The 18,591-nt window shown below is 40.9% G+C and overlaps 1 protein-coding gene across 4 annotated transcripts in view; it reads left to right on the forward strand.

Moving 5' to 3' along the window:
- Nucleotides 1-3,328: 3,328 nt before the first annotated feature.
- DOCK7 (dedicator of cytokinesis 7) overlaps nt 3,329-18,591 on the forward strand; it is a 188,494-nt gene continuing 173,231 nt past the window's right edge. For all 4 annotated transcript variants that reach the window (XM_061121716.1, XM_061121717.1, XM_061121718.1 and 1 more), the window contains exon 1: nt 3,329-3,415. In XM_061121716.1, the coding sequence (XP_060977699.1) occupies nt 3,378-3,415 (38 nt within the window). In that variant the 5' untranslated portion in view covers nt 3,329-3,377. The remainder of the gene's footprint in view (nt 3,416-18,591) is intronic.

Here is an 18,591-nt window from a genome sequence, read left to right on the forward strand (position 1 = left end):
GAAAGACTTAGAAAGCTGTTTATCTAGTGAGAAAACTGTACCGAGGCTTTCTTACCTACAATTCATGACTTAGGGGCTATGCTGCCAAATTGGTCCTGGTCCCTGATAAGTACTTCCTTCGCCAGGATCTTTCCACCAGGGGGGCACTTGGGTTTTGAACCCCAGTCAATGGCTAGGCCACTGGTGCTCCCAGAGTTCCAATAAGCCTTTCCACAAAGTTTTAACTCGGTTAAACATGAAGTAAACTCCACCATATGAAGTTTCACCACCTCATATGAAATGAACATCTTGGGACCTCCCTGATGGTCCTGTGGTTAAGACTGTGCTCCCAATGCAGAGGCCCAGGTGCCATCCCTGGTCAGGGAACTAGATCCTACAAGACGCAACTAAGAGTTTGCATGGCACAACTAAAGACCTGGTACAGGCAAACAAATAACTATTAAAAAAAAGGAAATGAATATCTTGTCTTCACCTGATGCTGAGAACTGATACTGTCTAGAACTTAAATGTACTGTCCTGAATTTTTCCTGTTGTAGGACTAATTTTTCCCATTTGCTAATGACAGAAAACACAACTCAAATTAGCTTAAGCGAAAACTAAAAAAAAAAAAAAGCAACACTTCTCCCCCCAGCACATTATCAGTTCATGTAACTGCAAAGTCCAAGGCTCAAGTAATGCACAAGGATTCTCCTTCCATCTCTTCCATCTCTTCTCTGCTGTGACTGACTTCACTCTTAGGAAGGCCTTCTTTGAGTGGAGGCCACTGGTATAACACATGCAATTTTTAGTTCTGATTGGGCCCAACCATCTTGGCTTGACTCATCTGCTTATCCCAAAACCAGATACAGAAGCCAGGGGAATGGGCTGGTTGGCTTGGCCAGGCCTAGACCAAGGCTTATCCTTGAAACTGGGGTGGGGAATCAGCTGTATAGAAGTATATGGCGTTTGATACCAGTGTGTGTGTGTGTGTGCATGCACATGCATGCTGGGGGTAGTGTGGAGAGCTTGGATGCTGGTCAACCAAAAATATTACCCTCTTAGTTCCTCTGTTGAGCTCCATACATTTCCCTGAGATTGGACTCCTGTCGGACATGATTATTTGCCCACTCTGCCCACACTGGGCTTGTCTGTGATACTAGCTCTTCTTCAGAGGTGGGGACCACCATTCTCACTTGAAGTATCCCCCAGACTCTGTCTAGCCTGCTTACAGCTTGTCCTCTTCCGGCTCTAAATGTTCCCAGCAAGCTGCACAGTGCATGTAATGTCCTTTCAGACACTTTGGCAGCTAGTGAGTCATGTACACAAAGAACCATTCAAAGCAGAATGCGGTTAGTTCTCTGAGAGAGTAGTGAAAAGATATTTGGAGAGCAGAGATAAAGGCATATAACATCTGGCTGGCAGCATGAGAGCAGACAAACGATTCAGTGACTATCAAGCACCCAGGACAAGCTTAAACGTAAGATGAATAATGATAATAAGAGTAATAATATTAACAGCAGCTAATACATATAGTACTTAACCATATGCCAGGCCCTGTTCTAAGAATTGTATGTGAATTAACAAATCCTCACGATACTCTTTCAAGTAGGTACAGTTATTACCCTATTTTAGAGTTGAGATCAAGTAACTTGCCCAAGGTCACAAAGTAAGGAGGTGGCAGCATATGATTAGGTTCCTATCATGGGTGGAGGGTCTTAAAGGCTAAGATACAGTGTTAGTCTTGACTAATGGTTCTTTGAGAGGCTGTTTCATGTTTGCCAACAAACTCAAACTTCCTGAGAGCAGCAGTTTGGACTACACTTGGACTACACTTTGGACTACACTTGGAGAGAGGCTACATATGTACATTTTGGAATAGACTCTCTTTATAGGAATGAGTATTGTTATACAAATGAATGAAGTCTTCCACAGCGGTTAGAAGAAGAAGATAAAACAGGAAGTTATGGATCTGACTAACTGAGGCTTTTATCTCTGACTCAGTGTGTGACTCTACAGGTGACCTAACTCCATGTTGATGATTTGCCAGTTGTAAAAGAGAGGGAGGGCTTCCCAGGTTGCACAATGGTGACGAATCCGTCTGCCAATGCAAGAGGCGCAGGAGACATGGGGATGCTCCCGGGGTCAGGAAGATCCCCTGGAGTAGGAACTGGCATCCCACTCCGGTATTCTTGCCTGGAAAATACCATGGATTGAGGAATCTGTCGGGCTACAGTCCATGGGGTTGCAGAGTCAGACACAACTGAGCACACAGACGTGTGCATGCACACAAATATACATATTAAAGTCTTGCAACAGTTAAGAGAAAGCTACTAAAATTAAGGTATTTTTTCTTAGTTTCACCGTAACATTAGTAATCAGCAAATATGCATTAGGAGCCAAATACACTAGACACTATGGGATTACAACAGAATAATGAAACAGGATTTCCACCAGTCCCTATTTTATAGACTTGATGGGCAAGATCAGTTTGACAGGTAAACATTCAGATTACTTAGCAGAATGTCAAAATGGCAAAGTACATTAGAACTCATCTGGTTCAACACATATAAATGGAAAATGAGATTCAAAAGGGGAAAGAAATAGATTCAGGAAGAGTCTTATTACCGCAGAAACACTTGTCCTCAAAGAAAAGGCTTGGGCTCTGGGTTTGAGTTTGGGTTTAGGAGGTTACCATCTGTGTGACCTAGGGCCACTCGCTTAGTTTCTCTGAACCAAATTCCTTTTCTCTAAAATAGGGATAATAACAATTTATTTTCAAGAGCTGTTGTGAAGATTAAGTAAGATTTTACTTAACACACAGAATTCGGGAAGCGCGGAGACCCCATTCACAAGGTCGCAGCAGAACAGAAAATGCTTTCAACTGCCGGGAGATGGGCGTTGCAAGAACACGGACCCAGTCATCCCGGGGGCAGAGCACAGCCCCCCTCGGCCAAGCCTAACTTCCATTTCCTTCCCTTCCTTTTTGGGAGAGCCAGGCTCCCCCCCACGCGCTTGGTTATCTTATTTTCCTGAGCCTCGCCAGGTCGCTGGCCCCTCTCTGCGTCCTTCTGATCATGTGGGCCCCGCGGCAGCCATGCGGTCACGGCCGGCGACTGCGTCCCTCCACGCCCCATTCTTCCTCTTGGCTCCCGCGGGCCGGAGCTGCGTTCTGAAGCCCGGGTTCCTGAGGGGATCGACGCGCTGGGGGAGGTGCGGTTTCTTGCTGCGCGCCTCTAAGGAGCATTACGGCTGGGCTCGTTCCCGGCTCCGGCCGCCAGCCCTAGCCTCCCGGGTCCGGAGCGGGGACTGGAGGAGGCGGCGAGGGAGGGACCGCGAGCGAGGAGGCACGCGCCCGCCCGCCCGTCCGCGCCCAGACCGCCGCCGCCGCCTTAGCAGCCATGGCCGAGCGCCGCGCCTTCGCCCAGAAGATCAGCAGGTAAATCTGGGGCGTGTGGCGCGCCGCCGCAGCCAGAGGACGAGCCAGAGAGTCCTCCCGGGCCCGGCCTAGGAGGCGGGTGGGTGTGGCGACGGGGGCGCCGGGATCCCGCGGCCTGGTCGGCTGCTGGGCGGAGGGGCCGAGGGGACTCGCCGGGGCTGCCGAGGCCTCGCGCGGCGCTTCTGCCTCGGCCCTCAGCCCTCGCCTACCCCGAGGGCGCAGAGAGCCCCGCGCGCCCAGCTCCGCCGGCTCCTCGGCCGCCCGGGCCTGGAGTTTGGCGGCGGCTTATTGAAAGGCAGGCGGGGTAAGCTCGGCGGCCGGCCGCTCGACGCTTCCCGAATTCTTTGTGTTCCCACCCCCGGGCTGGCCGGGGCCCTTTCCCTCTGTCCTCCCACCCTCGGTTCTCACCAGGAGGGTGCGGGGGGTCCGCCCTCGTCTCCACCCCAACAAAAGGTTCGTTGCGCGGCGGACTCCCGGCGGAGGAGGGAGGCCGCCCCTCCTTCACGCCCCTTCACCCTTCCCCGGAATCTGACACGAATCCTCTTTGCAGCCAGGGGTCTTGGTCAGAGTGGGCGCGTGCACCCAGAATGGAAAACACACGGTCAGAACCAAAAGTTGAGAACCTGTGCTTTGCACCTCGGTGTGCAGCTGCAGGATCTGCCGAATTGTACGCTGGAGCTTGATCTTAGTAGCGCGTGAATGCGAATTACCCTGTGTTTCCTGTAGCTCCGGAGAAAGATGGATGATAGGCAGTGTTCTTTATACGCCGGCCCTTTGACTCGTGTTTTAGGAGTCTAGACGTAAAAAGTAAGCGATCAAAGCTGAGTTTTCTTTTACCTACTTGTGGTGAGAACGTTGCCGCCTTTCTCCCTTCTAAAACTAAAAATTGAATTACGGGGGAGAATTCTAATATTTGTAGACCTTGATTGCGAAATACACAAATGTATACGACACTAGACATTCTGTTAATTATGAAGTCGCAAGAAAAGAAGGAAGCATTCGAATATATTGCTTTTCCGATAATTATATTTCCTTGATTCTGGATCTTTTTAGTTTACTGTTATTTCTTAAAGATTTTTTTTTACCTGCCAAACAGGTCCTTTCTTAACTATCTGAACTTCCATAGTGTTACTCTATTTTGATTATGTTTTTCATTTAAAACTAACATCTCTTTAAGCTTTGTGCTTATTATTTTTTTTTTCTTTCGAACTTTAAAACATATTTCATTTCCTCCTTAGGAGGCAAAATAGCAAATACTTAAGAGCATAGAGGCTCAGTCTATGACATGGGCTGAAATCCTAATTGTTACTTTCTAAGTTGACACCTTGGCCAAATTGATAAAGTTCTCTTAAGCTTTAGTTTTAAGCTGATCTGGATAATGGGTAAAAACAAACCAAAAAAGGGTACCTAGCTCATAGAGTTGTAAACATTGTGGCATAATTTGTGTAAAAGTTTTAGTATGGTGTCTGGCTCCTGCTAGCTATGACTGAACTCTTACAATAATTAGTATGATCTAGGGAGCTGTGATAGACTTAATAGGAATTTATTACTTAATAGGAAATTATTACTTTTGTCCTTTTTTTGTAAAATAATTTGATCTTGTTTCTGAAGGTAGTGCCGTTTAAAAATAGATATTACTTGACATGCATGCTAAGTATTAATTTCTCTTAAATAGAGCCAAAAGCTTATCTCTGAGAACACTGTGCTGATCAAGAAAGTGCACCTTAGGGAGTTAGGTATGAAATATATACAATGTCTGTTCTCCAGTCATGGAATTTGTCCTAAGATAGACATGACAAAACACAAGAAAAAAAGATAACCAGTTTTGCAAAACAAAAAATTCAAATTAACATTGCCTTGTAAAGTTATAAAAGTACATGAGGCAATAGAAATGAAGATACAGGAATTGATTGGGGAGATATTTAGACGTAGGCGTGCAGTGATTGATGATTGTTTGGATGTGGAAGGTGAGGAAGACTGAAGAGTCTGGGAGGACATCCAAGTTTCTGATTTGGGCAACTGGGTTAGAGGCAATTGTTGAGGTAAGGGCATGCATGAGGAAAGGGCCTGAGGCTGGGAAGTGAGGTGTAATGGAGATGTTAATGGAGATAATATATGTTGGTACAGGTTTAAGGTGCAGAAGACAGATTGAGTTGGAGGTCTAGATTTGGGAGTAATCAGCAAGTAGACTGTAGTTAAAGAGTTCAGGAGAGAGAGAGTTCAGGAGGAATGTTCGGACTTAATTTGGAGGGAAGACCAAGGAAAGAACAGCTTATCTGGTCATAGTAAATGAAAGGTACTTTCCTCCTGCTTATCAAATATGGCTGAATAAATTCCTGTTCTGCTTCTTAATTTCCTACCAGGGGAAGTATAGTACAGTTTGGAAACAAACTGCCTGGTTTGACATCCTAGCACTGCCCCCCATAGAGTAAACTTGGGCAAGTTATTTCCCCACAGTTTTACCTCATTTTCCCTATCTATAAAATGGAGTTAATGGTATACGGACTCACCTTACAGGATGGTTGTAAGAGTTAAATAAATTCGTACCTGTGAAGTGCTTATAAGTGCTTTTTTGATAATGAGTGCCCAATAAGTATCACTTTTTAAAAATTATTGTGGGATTTATAAAATGGCTTAGGACCATTTCTTGGAAGTAATAATCCTTTTTATGATGTACCTGTATGAGCTTTGTTGCTCTGTGAAAAGCCTGTTGCTATCTGAAAACTTATTTTTCATTTTCAAAGGTTTATGGTTTTTTAAAAACCTTTACTTTAAAAAGAATTATACTGGTCCATTTTCTGGCTCAGTTACTTCCTAGCCCTTTGCTTTTAGTGCTGTTGTTTTTTGAGGCTGTGATTTGGTGATTTCTTGAAGCTCTTTATTCTGTATCACTGATTGCACTACTAACCTCAGCTCATCATAGAAAAGCAGACTTCATGTCAAATAGTGCCTCTTGTCTGTTCTCCCCGCTTTTGGAGAACAAGACGTATGCTTTGTTAACCTTTGTAATCACTCCCTCGTATATAATGAGCTTCCCAGGTGGCTCAGTGGTAAAAAATCCACCTGCCAGTGCAGGAGATGTGGATTCAGTCCCTGGTCCAGGAAGATTTCATGGAGGAAGAAATGGCAGCTGACTCCAGTATTCTTGCCTGGAGAATCCCTTGGACAGAGGAGCCCGGCGGGCTGCAGTTTATAGGGTCACAAAGAGTCGGACATGACTTGGTGACTGAACAACAGAAACGTATAATGGGTGCAGTTTATGGAATGTTGTTTGTAGATAAACGATCTAGGATTTTGTTTGGATTATTTTGTCCTGTCACTTGATATTCAGCTGTAATGATGAACATTTGTGTATACTTAAAACACTTTTTACCACATTCTCATCTTCATAACCCAGAAGGCAGAAGAACATAGAACAGAATGTAGGCTCTAGGTCACATCGTTCAGGTTGAAATTCTGCTTATACGAATAATAGCTGTGTAATTCTGGGAAGTTGATCTAACCTCTTTGTCTTGGTTTGCTTATCAGTAAAGTGGAGCTGGAAACCTCTATAGGTTTACTTTGAGGATTAAATGAGATAATACATGTAAAACACAAACCTGTGCCTGAAACATAAGCATTCAAAAAATGTTAGCTGCTGCTGTTATTCCTATATTATTTACCATTCCTATAATCTAGATGCAGAACTGAGGCCTACTAAGAGAATGAGATTATTTGTCTTATTTGAGGCTCAAATCCTAGTCCTCTGATTTCAGATATTAAACCCTTACTGTTTGTATTTTCTTTCTGCAAGATATTTTCTGTGGTAGCTCTAGATTTTCTAACAGTGCTGCTATTAGTATCCCCAGTTACCCTTGCTTTCTTAATCTTTGTTAATTTGGTATCATTTTGCTGCCCAAGAAGCAGAATTTAATGAAAGACTTCATCAGATCTTTATTTCTGAGGAAAATCTTACATGAGTAGGATTTTCTGGATATAGGCTTATTTATAACCTCAGTTGTTTTTAGTCTTGAATCTGTTCATAACCCTGGCTGGATAGGCCCAGTCTTTTCATCTACTTTGTTCAATTTATTTTCTCACTCCTGATCAAAGTAAATCATTTCCACATAGTATCAACTATCTCAGTGCTGCCTGTTTCATTACTTTAGACACATATACCACCTCCCTGACCTTCTGTGTACTCATCTCCCTAACTGTTAATGCTGAATATCTAACCTATTTCTTGCTCCTGAGCTGCAGAGTAGTGTTAGAAGGAGACTAGAGTAGTCCAGACTTGATCCTTTATTAATTAATGTCTTCTCATTTGAAATGAGGTTTATTCCAAATAATTTCTCTTATTTACCGTCTTTGCTTACCTACTCCATCTTTTACTGAAAATTTAGGGGTCATATCACATGGTGCTGTGCTGCGCTGAGTCACTTCAGCTGTGTCTGGCTCTTTGGGACCCCATGGACTGTAGCCCGCTAGGCTCCTCTGTCCATGGAATTCTCTAGGCAAGAATACTGGAGTGGGTTGCCATGCTCTCCTTCAGGGGATCTTCCTGACCTGGGAATTGAACCTGCATCTTTTATATCTCCTACATTGGCAGGCAGATTATTTACTGTTAGCATATGGGAAGCCTCCATACCACATGAGTCCTTCATTTTAACCTTGACATATGACTGTCCCAGTATGTCATTCAACCGTCCTTCTCTTGAACCCGAAACGTGTCTTGTCCCTAAAACTTACCTATTTTATTGAGTTTTGAACCCTGTATCTTGCCACCTACTCCCAACCTTGATCTCACAATTTTCCCTTTTGTTTGTAGCATCTTCAGTCTGTTCTTTTTCATGGATGTTTTCCTTAAGCCATAGACTTATCATGCCTTTCTCATCATCAAACAAAGAACTGTCGAGTCCTCTGGCATTTCTAGCTGCCAACCAGTCATTCCTTTTTCTTTTATAGTCACCTTTCTCACATGTATGTGGTATAGTCACGACTACTTCCTGCTTGTTCTCCTTCTCATCAATCTTGTGGCCATATGGCAGTGCTTACCATGCTCCTTATGTGTACTTGAATTGTAGACCTCTTGAGAATTAGGAATGGTTGACTTTTTTCTTTTGTTCGTCACTGATTTCATGCGCTACAGTTTTTTTTTTTTTAAATTTCTCCTGCTTGCTCTCCTTTCTCCGTTTCCCCCTCTTTTATACTGCTTTCAGAGCTCTTTGAGGACTGGTCTAGGTCTTTTTGGGCTTCCCAGGTGCCACAGTGCTAAAGAATCTGCCTGGCAGTGCAGGAGACGCCAGTTTGATCCCAGGGTTGGGAAAATCCCCTGGACTAGGAATTGGCAACCTATTCCAGTATTTTTGCCTGGAAAATCCCATGTCTGTACTCCTGTACAGTCCACAGGGTTGCAAAAGAGTTGGACACAACTTAGCAACTACATGTCAGTAATCCCTCCTTATCCTCAACTCACCCACATTGATGGGTCTTCAAAAGTATAAGTGAGGAACTCCTTTCTTACTTCACCATCTAATCTTTATAATTCCACGGGCAGAGGAACCTGGTAAGCTACAGTCCAGGGGGTTGCAAAGAGTCGGACACAACTGAGCACACACGCCACTAGGTCTTTTTATCTCCACTGCTTAGCACGTGATCTTGTGTAAACTGGACATCTAAAAAGTGTATGAATGAATACCCTCCTGCCACCTGAATCACCTTTCATAACTTCACTTACAGATAACCACAATAAATTTGTAGGTTATTTAGTCCCTCCTCCTCTAATTCAAATGTGTTTCAAATGAAGTCTCCCTAAAACACAGCTTTTATCATGGCGTACTTATGTTCAAAAATGTATACATCGTGACTTCTTACGGGGTTAAATCCGAACTCCTGCTTGCATTTTAAAAGTCATCAATGGTCTTTCTCTTGTTGCTTATTCTTGAGCCTACGTTTTGGACCAGTCAATCTGGTGTTTTCATTTTACCCCCACAATGCTCTTCTCATTTCCATCTCTGTAACAGTTCTGTTGTTTTTGATGTATGCTACCTTTTCTCTTTTAAATCTTACCCTTTGGTTCAGAGTACTCCAAGCTGCTGTCCTGACATTTGGGATAACCATTTCCTTGCTTTTCTTTTACTACCTATGAATGCATCCATAAGTAATTTAATTTAGAAAATTTTTGAATTCATTTAAATCGAATCATACTGTATGTTTGTATGCTGTTCTATATTCTTTTGCCAAAATTGTATCTGTGAGATTCAGCCATGATGTTACAAGCAGTTGAAGTTCATTCATTTTCATTGCTTAATATTTTTCATTGTATAAACATAACCACAATTTTCCATTCTACAGTAGATGGGCATTTGGGTTGTTTCCAGTTTTTTGACTATTAGAAACAATGCTGCTATGAGCATTCCTACACATATATTCTGGTACATATGTTCATGAGTTTTTCTAGGGTATACTCGGGTGTGGAGTTGCTGGGTCTTTATTGCTTGTTGTAGCAATTTGGGGTCGCTAAGAGTAGGACACAATGAGCGACTTCACTTTCACTTTTCACTTTTCCTGCATTGGAGAAGGGAATGGCAGCCCACTCCAGTGTTCTTGCCTGGAGAATCCCAGGGACGGGGAAGCCTGGTGGGCTGCCGTCTATGGGGTTGCACAGAGTTTGACACGACTAAAGCGACTTAGCAACAGCAGCAATTTTATTTATCGTCAAATTTGTTAGGCAATGCCATACTTTTCTAAGATAGATGTACAAATTTACACTTCCACAGTGTTGCTTTACATAGTTACCATCACTTGGTTTTGCCAACTTTCTCATTTTTGCCAGTCTGATGGATGCATGGTGCTATCTTATTGTAAAAATTTTAACACATATTTATTTGATTACTAATGAGATTGAGCCCTGTTTTTGTATGTTTATTGATTATTTGAATTTACTCTTTTGTAAATTACCTAATTAAATAGTTTGCCATTTTCTTTCTTTGTTCCTTCCCTTTGGGTTCTTTTTCTTATTGATTTTTGTGAGTACCTTACATATATTTAGTAGATTAGTTATTTATTGATTTTGTATTTTGCAAATATCTTCGTACACTATGGTTTGTTTTTAATCCTTTTTCTGGAATCTTTCAAAAACTAAGCTTTAATGCAGTGTAACAGTTTTTAAAAAAAAATGTATAGTACTTTTGGGGTCTTATTTAAGAAATATTTTATTACCCTGAGGTCATTAATATATCATATATTTATCATAAACTTTGTAATTACCTCCTTTATATTTAGGTTTATATTCCACCTGGACTTGATATGTCTATGGAGTGAAATTTTATTTTTTTCAGAATGGATTCTCCTTTCACTATTGATCTGTCCTGCCATCTCTATAATATATGTGTGTGTCCTTATTTGTGGGTCTTTTTTATGAGCTCTATTTTGTTCCATTGATCTGGTTATACATCTTTTCATTAATTATAAACAGTTTTCATTATACTAAGCTTTGGAATTTGGTAGGATAACTCTTTCTACTTAAAAAAAAAGCTGTCTTAGCTGCTCTTAGCATTTTGAATTTCTGTGTATATTTTAGAATCTACAAAACCAAACAAAAGCTCCCAAATCTTTGGTGACCTAAATGGGAAGGAAATCCAGGAAAGAAGGGTTATATGTGTATGTGTGGCTGATTCACTTTGCTATACAACAGAAACTAAGATAAATTGTAAAGCAACTATACTTTTTACCGTCTACAAAATGGCAACCCACTTTGCATTTTCTTAAAAAAATTTTTTTTTTTTTACCAAAATTTAATAATAATCCTTGATTCTTTGAACTGGGCACAGGCTTTTCAATTCTGGATGGTCCTCAGGTCCTCCAAAAAACAAAACAAAACAAAAACCCCCAAAATGCAAAACTGCCAAATCCTTTTAGAATTAGATTGGGATTGCTTTGAATATATGCATCAATTTGGAGGAGAAGTGATATTCTTATATTATTGACTTTCTGATTCATGATTGTGGTGTATGTCTCCATTTATTTAGGTCTTTATATCACACAATGAAATTATATGGTTTTCTCTGCAAGGTTTTGAATATCTTTTGTTAGATTTGTTTTTAGGTATATATCAGTGATACACCTTGCTGGGCTTCCCAGGTGACTCAGTGGTAAAGAATCCGCCTGCCAGTGCAGGAGACATGGGTTCAACCCCTGGGTTGAGAGGATACCCTGGAGAAAGAAATGGCAACCCACTCCAGTATTCTTGCCTGGAAAATCCCATGGACAGAGGAGCCTGGGGTCTATAGTCCAGGGGTCACAAAAGAGTCAGACATGACTTAGTGACTAATAAATAATAATATATTTTGCTAAACTCTTGTTAAATCTAAAACTGTGTATTCCTTTATATTTTCTTTTTCTTTTATGAGACAGGATGCTCAGGGCTGGTGCACTGGGATGACCCTGAGGGATGGGATGGGACGCGAGGTAGGAGGGAGGGATGGGGAACACATGTACACTCATGGCTGATTCATGTGAATGTATGGCAAAAACTACCACAATATTGTAAAGTAATTAGCCTCCAATTAAAATAAATTAAAAAAAAGAAAAAATGTAGACCTAGGTACAGCGATGGGTAGCTTTGCCCTCCAGATTTGTTATCTCAAATTAATTTTGCACAAAGGAATTGGTTTTAAGGGGCAGAATGTACTGACAGTTTATAATTTTACTTAGTTATAGACATTGGTTGCTATTTTACACTGATAGTGTCTGCCCCAGTTTTTTACTTTTAGTCTGTATGTTTTGTTTTGCTTCTTATTTATACTTTTTCTTTACAATTAAAAAATGAAAGCATACCTTGAAGAAAATAATTAATAAAATATAATTAATTAATAAAATAATTAATAAAAATAATTATACTCTTTACCCAGGAAAAAAATTTTTTAATTGAAATTTAATAATAATCCTTGATTCTTTACAATGGGCACAGGCTGTTCAACTCTGGATGGTCCTCAAGCTGTTATGTAACAGCATTGTGGGACTGATTCAACCAGAACTGTTATACTTTCTCAGGAAAATACAGGGTCAGTCTTTTTCAGAAGGCTTAATATTCCAACTTTGTACTTGATAAACCTCTGTTACAGGACAGACTAAGCTGAAGTGGAAGATTAGGCTGCAGTCAACCTACTTACTGCCCTGTGGCCTTGTTTATTCTATGTACATAGCTGTATCATATGAAAATCAAGGGCTTTTGTTGTATCTTTCAAAACTTGTAGCTGGTTTATTTTTTTGTGTTGATCTGCAGATTATTACCTTGTATTACCTGTATAGATTTTTAATATCATTTCTATTCAACATTGTATTAATATTGAGTGTCATCACTTTGCTGACAAAGGTCCATGTAGTCAAAGCTCTGGTTTTTCCACTTGTCATGTACAGATGTGAGAGTTGGACCATAAAGAAAGCTGAGCATTGAAGAATTGATGCTTTTGAATTGTGGTGCTAGAGAAGACTCTTGAGAGTCCCCTGTACTGCAAGCAGATCAAACTAATCAATTGTAAAGGAAATCAGTCCTGAATATTCATTGGAAGGACTGATGCTGAAGCTGAAGCTCCAATACTTTGGCCACCTGATGTGAAGAGCTGACTCATTGGAAAAGACCCTGATGCTGAATGCAAAAGGAAAAGGGGGCAGCAGAAGATAAGATGGTTAGATAGCATCACCAACTCAGTGAAATGAATCTCAACAAACTCTGGGAGATGGTGAAGAACAGGGGAACCTGGTACACTGTAGTCCATGGGGTTGCAAAGAGTTGGACACAACTTAGCAACTGAACAACAACATCCTCAGTTTGTTTATAATCTCAAAGTATTTTCACTTAGTATTAAGCCTTACGGTTACTGCAGGTTTTTGTAGATCTCTTTCGGTTTGGGTCCCCTAGAAAACAGATACTGAGACAAAGATAGAGTTGAGACTTTTTCTGGGAGCTATAATCCTAGAGCATTAGAAGAGAAAAGGGAAGTGAAGCAGAGAAAGATGGGAAACAATGTAAGGTAATATGTTATCTTGTTGGCCTCTGCTTCACAAAGGGCTAGGAAGAGATTGTTTGGCTTGTGTGCTTGCTAGGCCATACAGGATATCATTGGACAGCAGACATTTCCTCAGATCTGTAGATGGGACTCTGAAAGAAGAGGAAGTTTATCTACTTGCTTTTCTCCTGAATCTTCCTAATTCAGAGTTAGTTCCCTTCCCTTTCTGGGTTGCATCTTTTGGACCCCTTTGTCAACCACTCGAGATGTCCCACTACTTTTTCAGTGGCCTTTTATAGAAAAGATTTCTTGGTTTCAAGCGACAGAACCTCAAATCAGATTAATTTGCACATACAAAAAGGTGCTGACTAATGTAACTGAGTACATTCGATCCAGTGGTTAATTCAGTCCAGTGATATTATTATAGGCTTCTTCTTGTCTTGGCTAGATTTTCCACAGAGTGTAACAAAAGGGTAACAGTGGGAACTGGCAGTCCCAGGCTCCCATCCTGTAAGTTTGGTTGTGGCAGAAAAGGTTTAGGAACTCAGTTATTGGTCTGGCTTGGATCACATTACTGTGATCCTTCCTTGAACCCATTATTATATTTAGGGATGCAGGAGACTCTGACCAGTCCTGGGTAGTATGTCCTCTATGGCTTGGGGGAGAGATACTATGGTGTCAGCAACACTCAACCTCAAAGGATGAGTTCCTTATCAAAAAGGCGTTTATAACCAAAAGAAGGAGGATCAGAGAGCTGGTCCCCAAAACAACTGATATTCTTTGAAATTAGTCGTTTGAAGTTGTATAACCTCACTATAATCATTTAAATATATAGTTGTATAGTCCGCTCTACTGCCTGCTAAAATTTAAATGTAACTGGTGAAGTACAAAAAGAAAACCAGGTTAACCTGATGCCAGCTGTGGATCCCATCTCTTAACTTTGTTAAGTTTAGCTCTCACTTTAATGCCAACTCTGGGCTTTCCTGGTGACTCAGCTGGTAGAGAACCTGCCTGCAATGCTGAAGACCTGGGTTTGATCCCTGGGTTGGGAAGATCCTCTGGAGAAGGGAACAGCTACCCACTTCAGTATTCTGGCCTGGAGAATTCCATGGATTAAGGCCATGGGGTCGCAAAGAGTCAGACACGACTGAGTGGCTTTCATTTGATGCCAGCTCAGCAGCTCCCAAGGAGGGCTGCTTGGATCTTGTTTTCTGGCTTTCCCTTGCTTCTTTCTGCATCTGCACTCCTGCCTCACCCTTAGGTGTTCCGGATTTGTCCTGTGACAGCAGGAAACTCAGCTCCTCTGTGCGTATCAGCCTGTTATTGATTTTCATAAACTTTGCCAAAGATACAGGGATGGTGGTAAGGGGTCTCAGGGTCCAAAGCTTTCTTAGTGACTTTACCCCAACTCTTCTCTTTTTGCCATCATCAGCATTCTTTTACTCACCGTAAGCAGTTTCTTCGTCTTATCTACACAGAGTAGTTCCAATCATATCCAAACTCTTAAAAAAATTTTTTTTTACATTTATGTTAATTTTTATAGTTATTATTTTTCTATTTTATTTATTTATTTTTGGCTGCTCTGGGTCTTTGTTGCTGCACATGGGCTTTCTGTAGTTGCAGTGAGTGGGGTCCACTCTGTAGTTGTGGTTCACGGGCTTCTCATTGCGGTAGCTTCTCTTGTGGTGGAACACAGAGTCTAGAGGGCAGGCACAGTAGCTATGGCGCACAGGCTTGGCTGCTCCATGGCGTGTGGAATCCTCCTGGGTCAAATCCGTGTCCCCTGCATTGGCTGGCAGATTATTAACCATGAACCACCCGGGAAGTCCTCTCTCTTTTTTTTTTTTTCTTTAAACAAAATAGGACAAATATGTTGAACTATGCTTTACATACCATATACTTAATTCATTTTAAGTGTATCATTCAGTGATTTTTAGTAAATTTACAAAGTTGTGAAACCATCACTCAGAATCCTGTTTTAGACCTTTTTCATTCCCACCTAGGATCACTTGTGCCAGTTTATAGTCACTCCCTAGTCCCACCCCAAGCTGTGGCAACCCCTAATATACTTTTAAGTCTGTCACTTTCTCTCTAAATTTGCCTTTTCTGAAAGTATCATATAAGTGGAATCATATAATACATGGCCTTTTGTGTCTGGCTTCCACTTAGCATAACTTTTCAAAGCTTGTCATGTATTGGTACTAGTGAAGTGGCATTTCATTGTGGTTTTGATTTGCATTTCCTTAATGATTAGTGATATTTTTCCTTTGCTTATTAACCATTTACATATCTCATTGGTGAAATATCTATTAAAATATTTTGCTCATTTTTCAATTGGATTATTTATCTTGTTTTTGAGTTGCAAGAATTCTTTATACATTTTAGATACAGGTCCTTTATTAGATGAATGATTTGCAAGTATTTTCTCCTGTCTGGTTTGTTTTTTCATTTTCTTAATGGTGAATTTTGAAGCACAAAGACTTTAAATTTTGATGAAGTCTAATTCAGTAATTTTCTTTTTGTGGATTATGATTTTGGTGTTGTTATCTAAGACTGCATAATTCATGCTTAGGGTTTCCTTCTCTGTTTTCTTCTAGAAGTTTTAGCTTTTACTTTTGGTTTATGATCCATTTTGCATTAATTTTTGTGCATAGTGTGAGATGAGGGTCTAAATTCATCTTTTGCATGTGAATGTTCAGTTGTTGCAGTAGTCTTTGTGGGAAAGACCATCTTCTCATTGAATTGCCTTCATAACTTGTCAAAAATCATGTATCTGTATATCTGTCCTTGCAATATCATCTGATCATTGTTACTTTACAGTAAAATTTGATAGCTGGAAGTATAAATCTTTCAACTTTTTTCTTTTTTAAAATTGTTTTTTACATTTCTGTAAGCATTTTAGGATCAGTATCAACATGAATTTTGCCAATTCTGCAACTGTTCTTTTAGGGTTTTGATAGGGATTACACTGAATCTGTAGATTAGCTTGGAGGGAGTTGCCATCAGCAATATTAAGTCTTCAGATCCATGAAAACAGGCTGTGTCTTAATTTATTTAGAGCTTTATTGATTTCTCTTAGTAAAGTTTTAAAGTTTTCAGTGTGAAAGTCTTACAATTTTGTTAAATCTAATTTTAAGTATTTTATTGTTTTTGATGTTATCATGAATGGAATTAAAGAATTATTTTTGGTGAGTTTATTGCTAGTATATAGAAATGCAATTGAATTTTGAATGTTAAATTTGTATCTTCTGACCTTGCTGAACTCATTTATTAATTCTAGAAATGTTTGGTGGATTCCTTAAACTTTTCTGCTTATAGGATGTATTGTCTGTGACGAAAGAGTTTATTTCTTCCTTTCCAATCTTATTGCCTTTAATTTCTTCCCTTTCCTCGCCTCCTTTCTCTCCCTCTTTCCCTTTCCTTCTCCCTTTCTTCCTTCCTTCCTTCCTCCTCTTCTCCCTTCCCGAATTCCACTGCCTGGATCCTTCAGTATAGTGTTGAATAGGAATGGTGACAGTGCACAGCCTTGCTTTCATTCCAGTCTAAGGAGGAAAGCATATCACTGTTACGTTTAACTATTTAAGCTAACTATCAAAGTTTAAGTTAAACATTTAACTATTACCTGCCTACAGATAATGTAATGTAACAGATAATGTTACAGGTAATGTTCATGACCCAGATAATCACAATGGTGTGATCACTCACCTAGAGCCAGACATCCTGGAGTGTGAAGTCAAGTGGGCCTTAGGAAGCATCACTACAAACAAAGCTAGTGGAGGTGATGGATTTCCGGTTGAACTATTTCAAATCCTGAAAGATGATGCTGTGAAAGTGCTGCACTCAACATGCCAGCAAATTTGGAAAACTCAGCAGTGGCCACAGGACTGGAAAAGGTCAGTTTTCATTCCAATCCCTAAGAAAGGCGATGCCAAAAAATGTTCAAACTACTGCACAGTTGCACTCATCCCACACGCTAGCAAAGTAATGCTCAAAATTTTCCAAGCCAGGCTTCAACAGTATGTGAACCGTGAACTTCCAGATGTTCAGGCTAGATTTAGAAAAGCAGAGGAACCAGAGATCAAAGTGCCAACATGTGTTGGATCACCGAAAAAGCAGTAGAGTTCTAGAAAAACATCTACTTTTGCTTTATTGACTCTGGCAAAGCCTTTGACTGTGTGGATCACAACAAACTGTGGAAAATTCTTCAAGAGATGGGAATACCAGACCACCTGACCTGCATCCTGAGAAATCTGTATGCAGGTCAGGAAGCAACAGTTAGAACTGGACATGGAACAACAGACTGGTTCCAAATAGGGAAAAGTAGGTCAAGGCTGTATATTGTCACCCTGCTTATTTAACATGTATGCAGAGTGCATCCTGAGAAACGCTGGGCTGGAAGAAGCACAAGCTGGAATCAAGATTCCCGGGAGAAATATCAATAGCTTCAGATATGCAGATAAACACCACCCTTATGGCAGAAAGCAAAGAAGAACTAAAGAGCCTCTTGATGAAAGTGAAAGAGGAGAGTGAAAAAGTTGGATTAAAGCTCAACATTCAGAAAACTAAGATCATGGCATCTGGTCCCATCACTTTATGGGAAATAGATGGGAAAATAGTGAAAGCACTGTCAGACTTTATTTTTGGGGGCTCCAAAATCACTGCAGATGGTGATTGCAGCCATGAAATTAAAAGATGCTTACTCCTTGGAAGGAAAGTTATGACCAACCTAGACAGCATATTAAAAAGCAGAGACATGACTTTGCCAACAAAGGTCCATCTAGTCAAGGCTATGGTTTTTCCAGTGGTCATGTATGGATGTGAGAGTTGGACTGTAAAGAAAGCTGAGCGCCGAACAATTGATGCTTTTGAACTGTGGTGTTGGAGAAGACTCTTGAGAGTCCCTTGGACTGCAAGGAGATCCAACCAGTCCATCCTAAAGGAGATCAGTCCTGGGTGTTCATTGGAAGGACTGATACTGAAGCTGAAATTCCAGTACTTTGACCACCTCATGCAAAGAGTTGACTCATTGGAAAAGACCCTGATGCTGGGAGGGATTGCGGGCAGGAGTAGAAGGGGACGACAGAGGATGAGATGGCTGGATGGCATCACCGACTCGATGGGCATGAGTTTGAGTAAACTCCGGGAGTTTGTGATGGACAGGGAGGCCTGGCATGCTGCGATATATGG

The sequence above is a fragment of the Dama dama genome, chromosome 20, assembly GCF_033118175.1.
Source record: "Dama dama isolate Ldn47 chromosome 20, ASM3311817v1, whole genome shotgun sequence".
Lineage (NCBI taxonomy): Eukaryota > Metazoa > Chordata > Mammalia > Artiodactyla > Cervidae > Dama > Dama dama.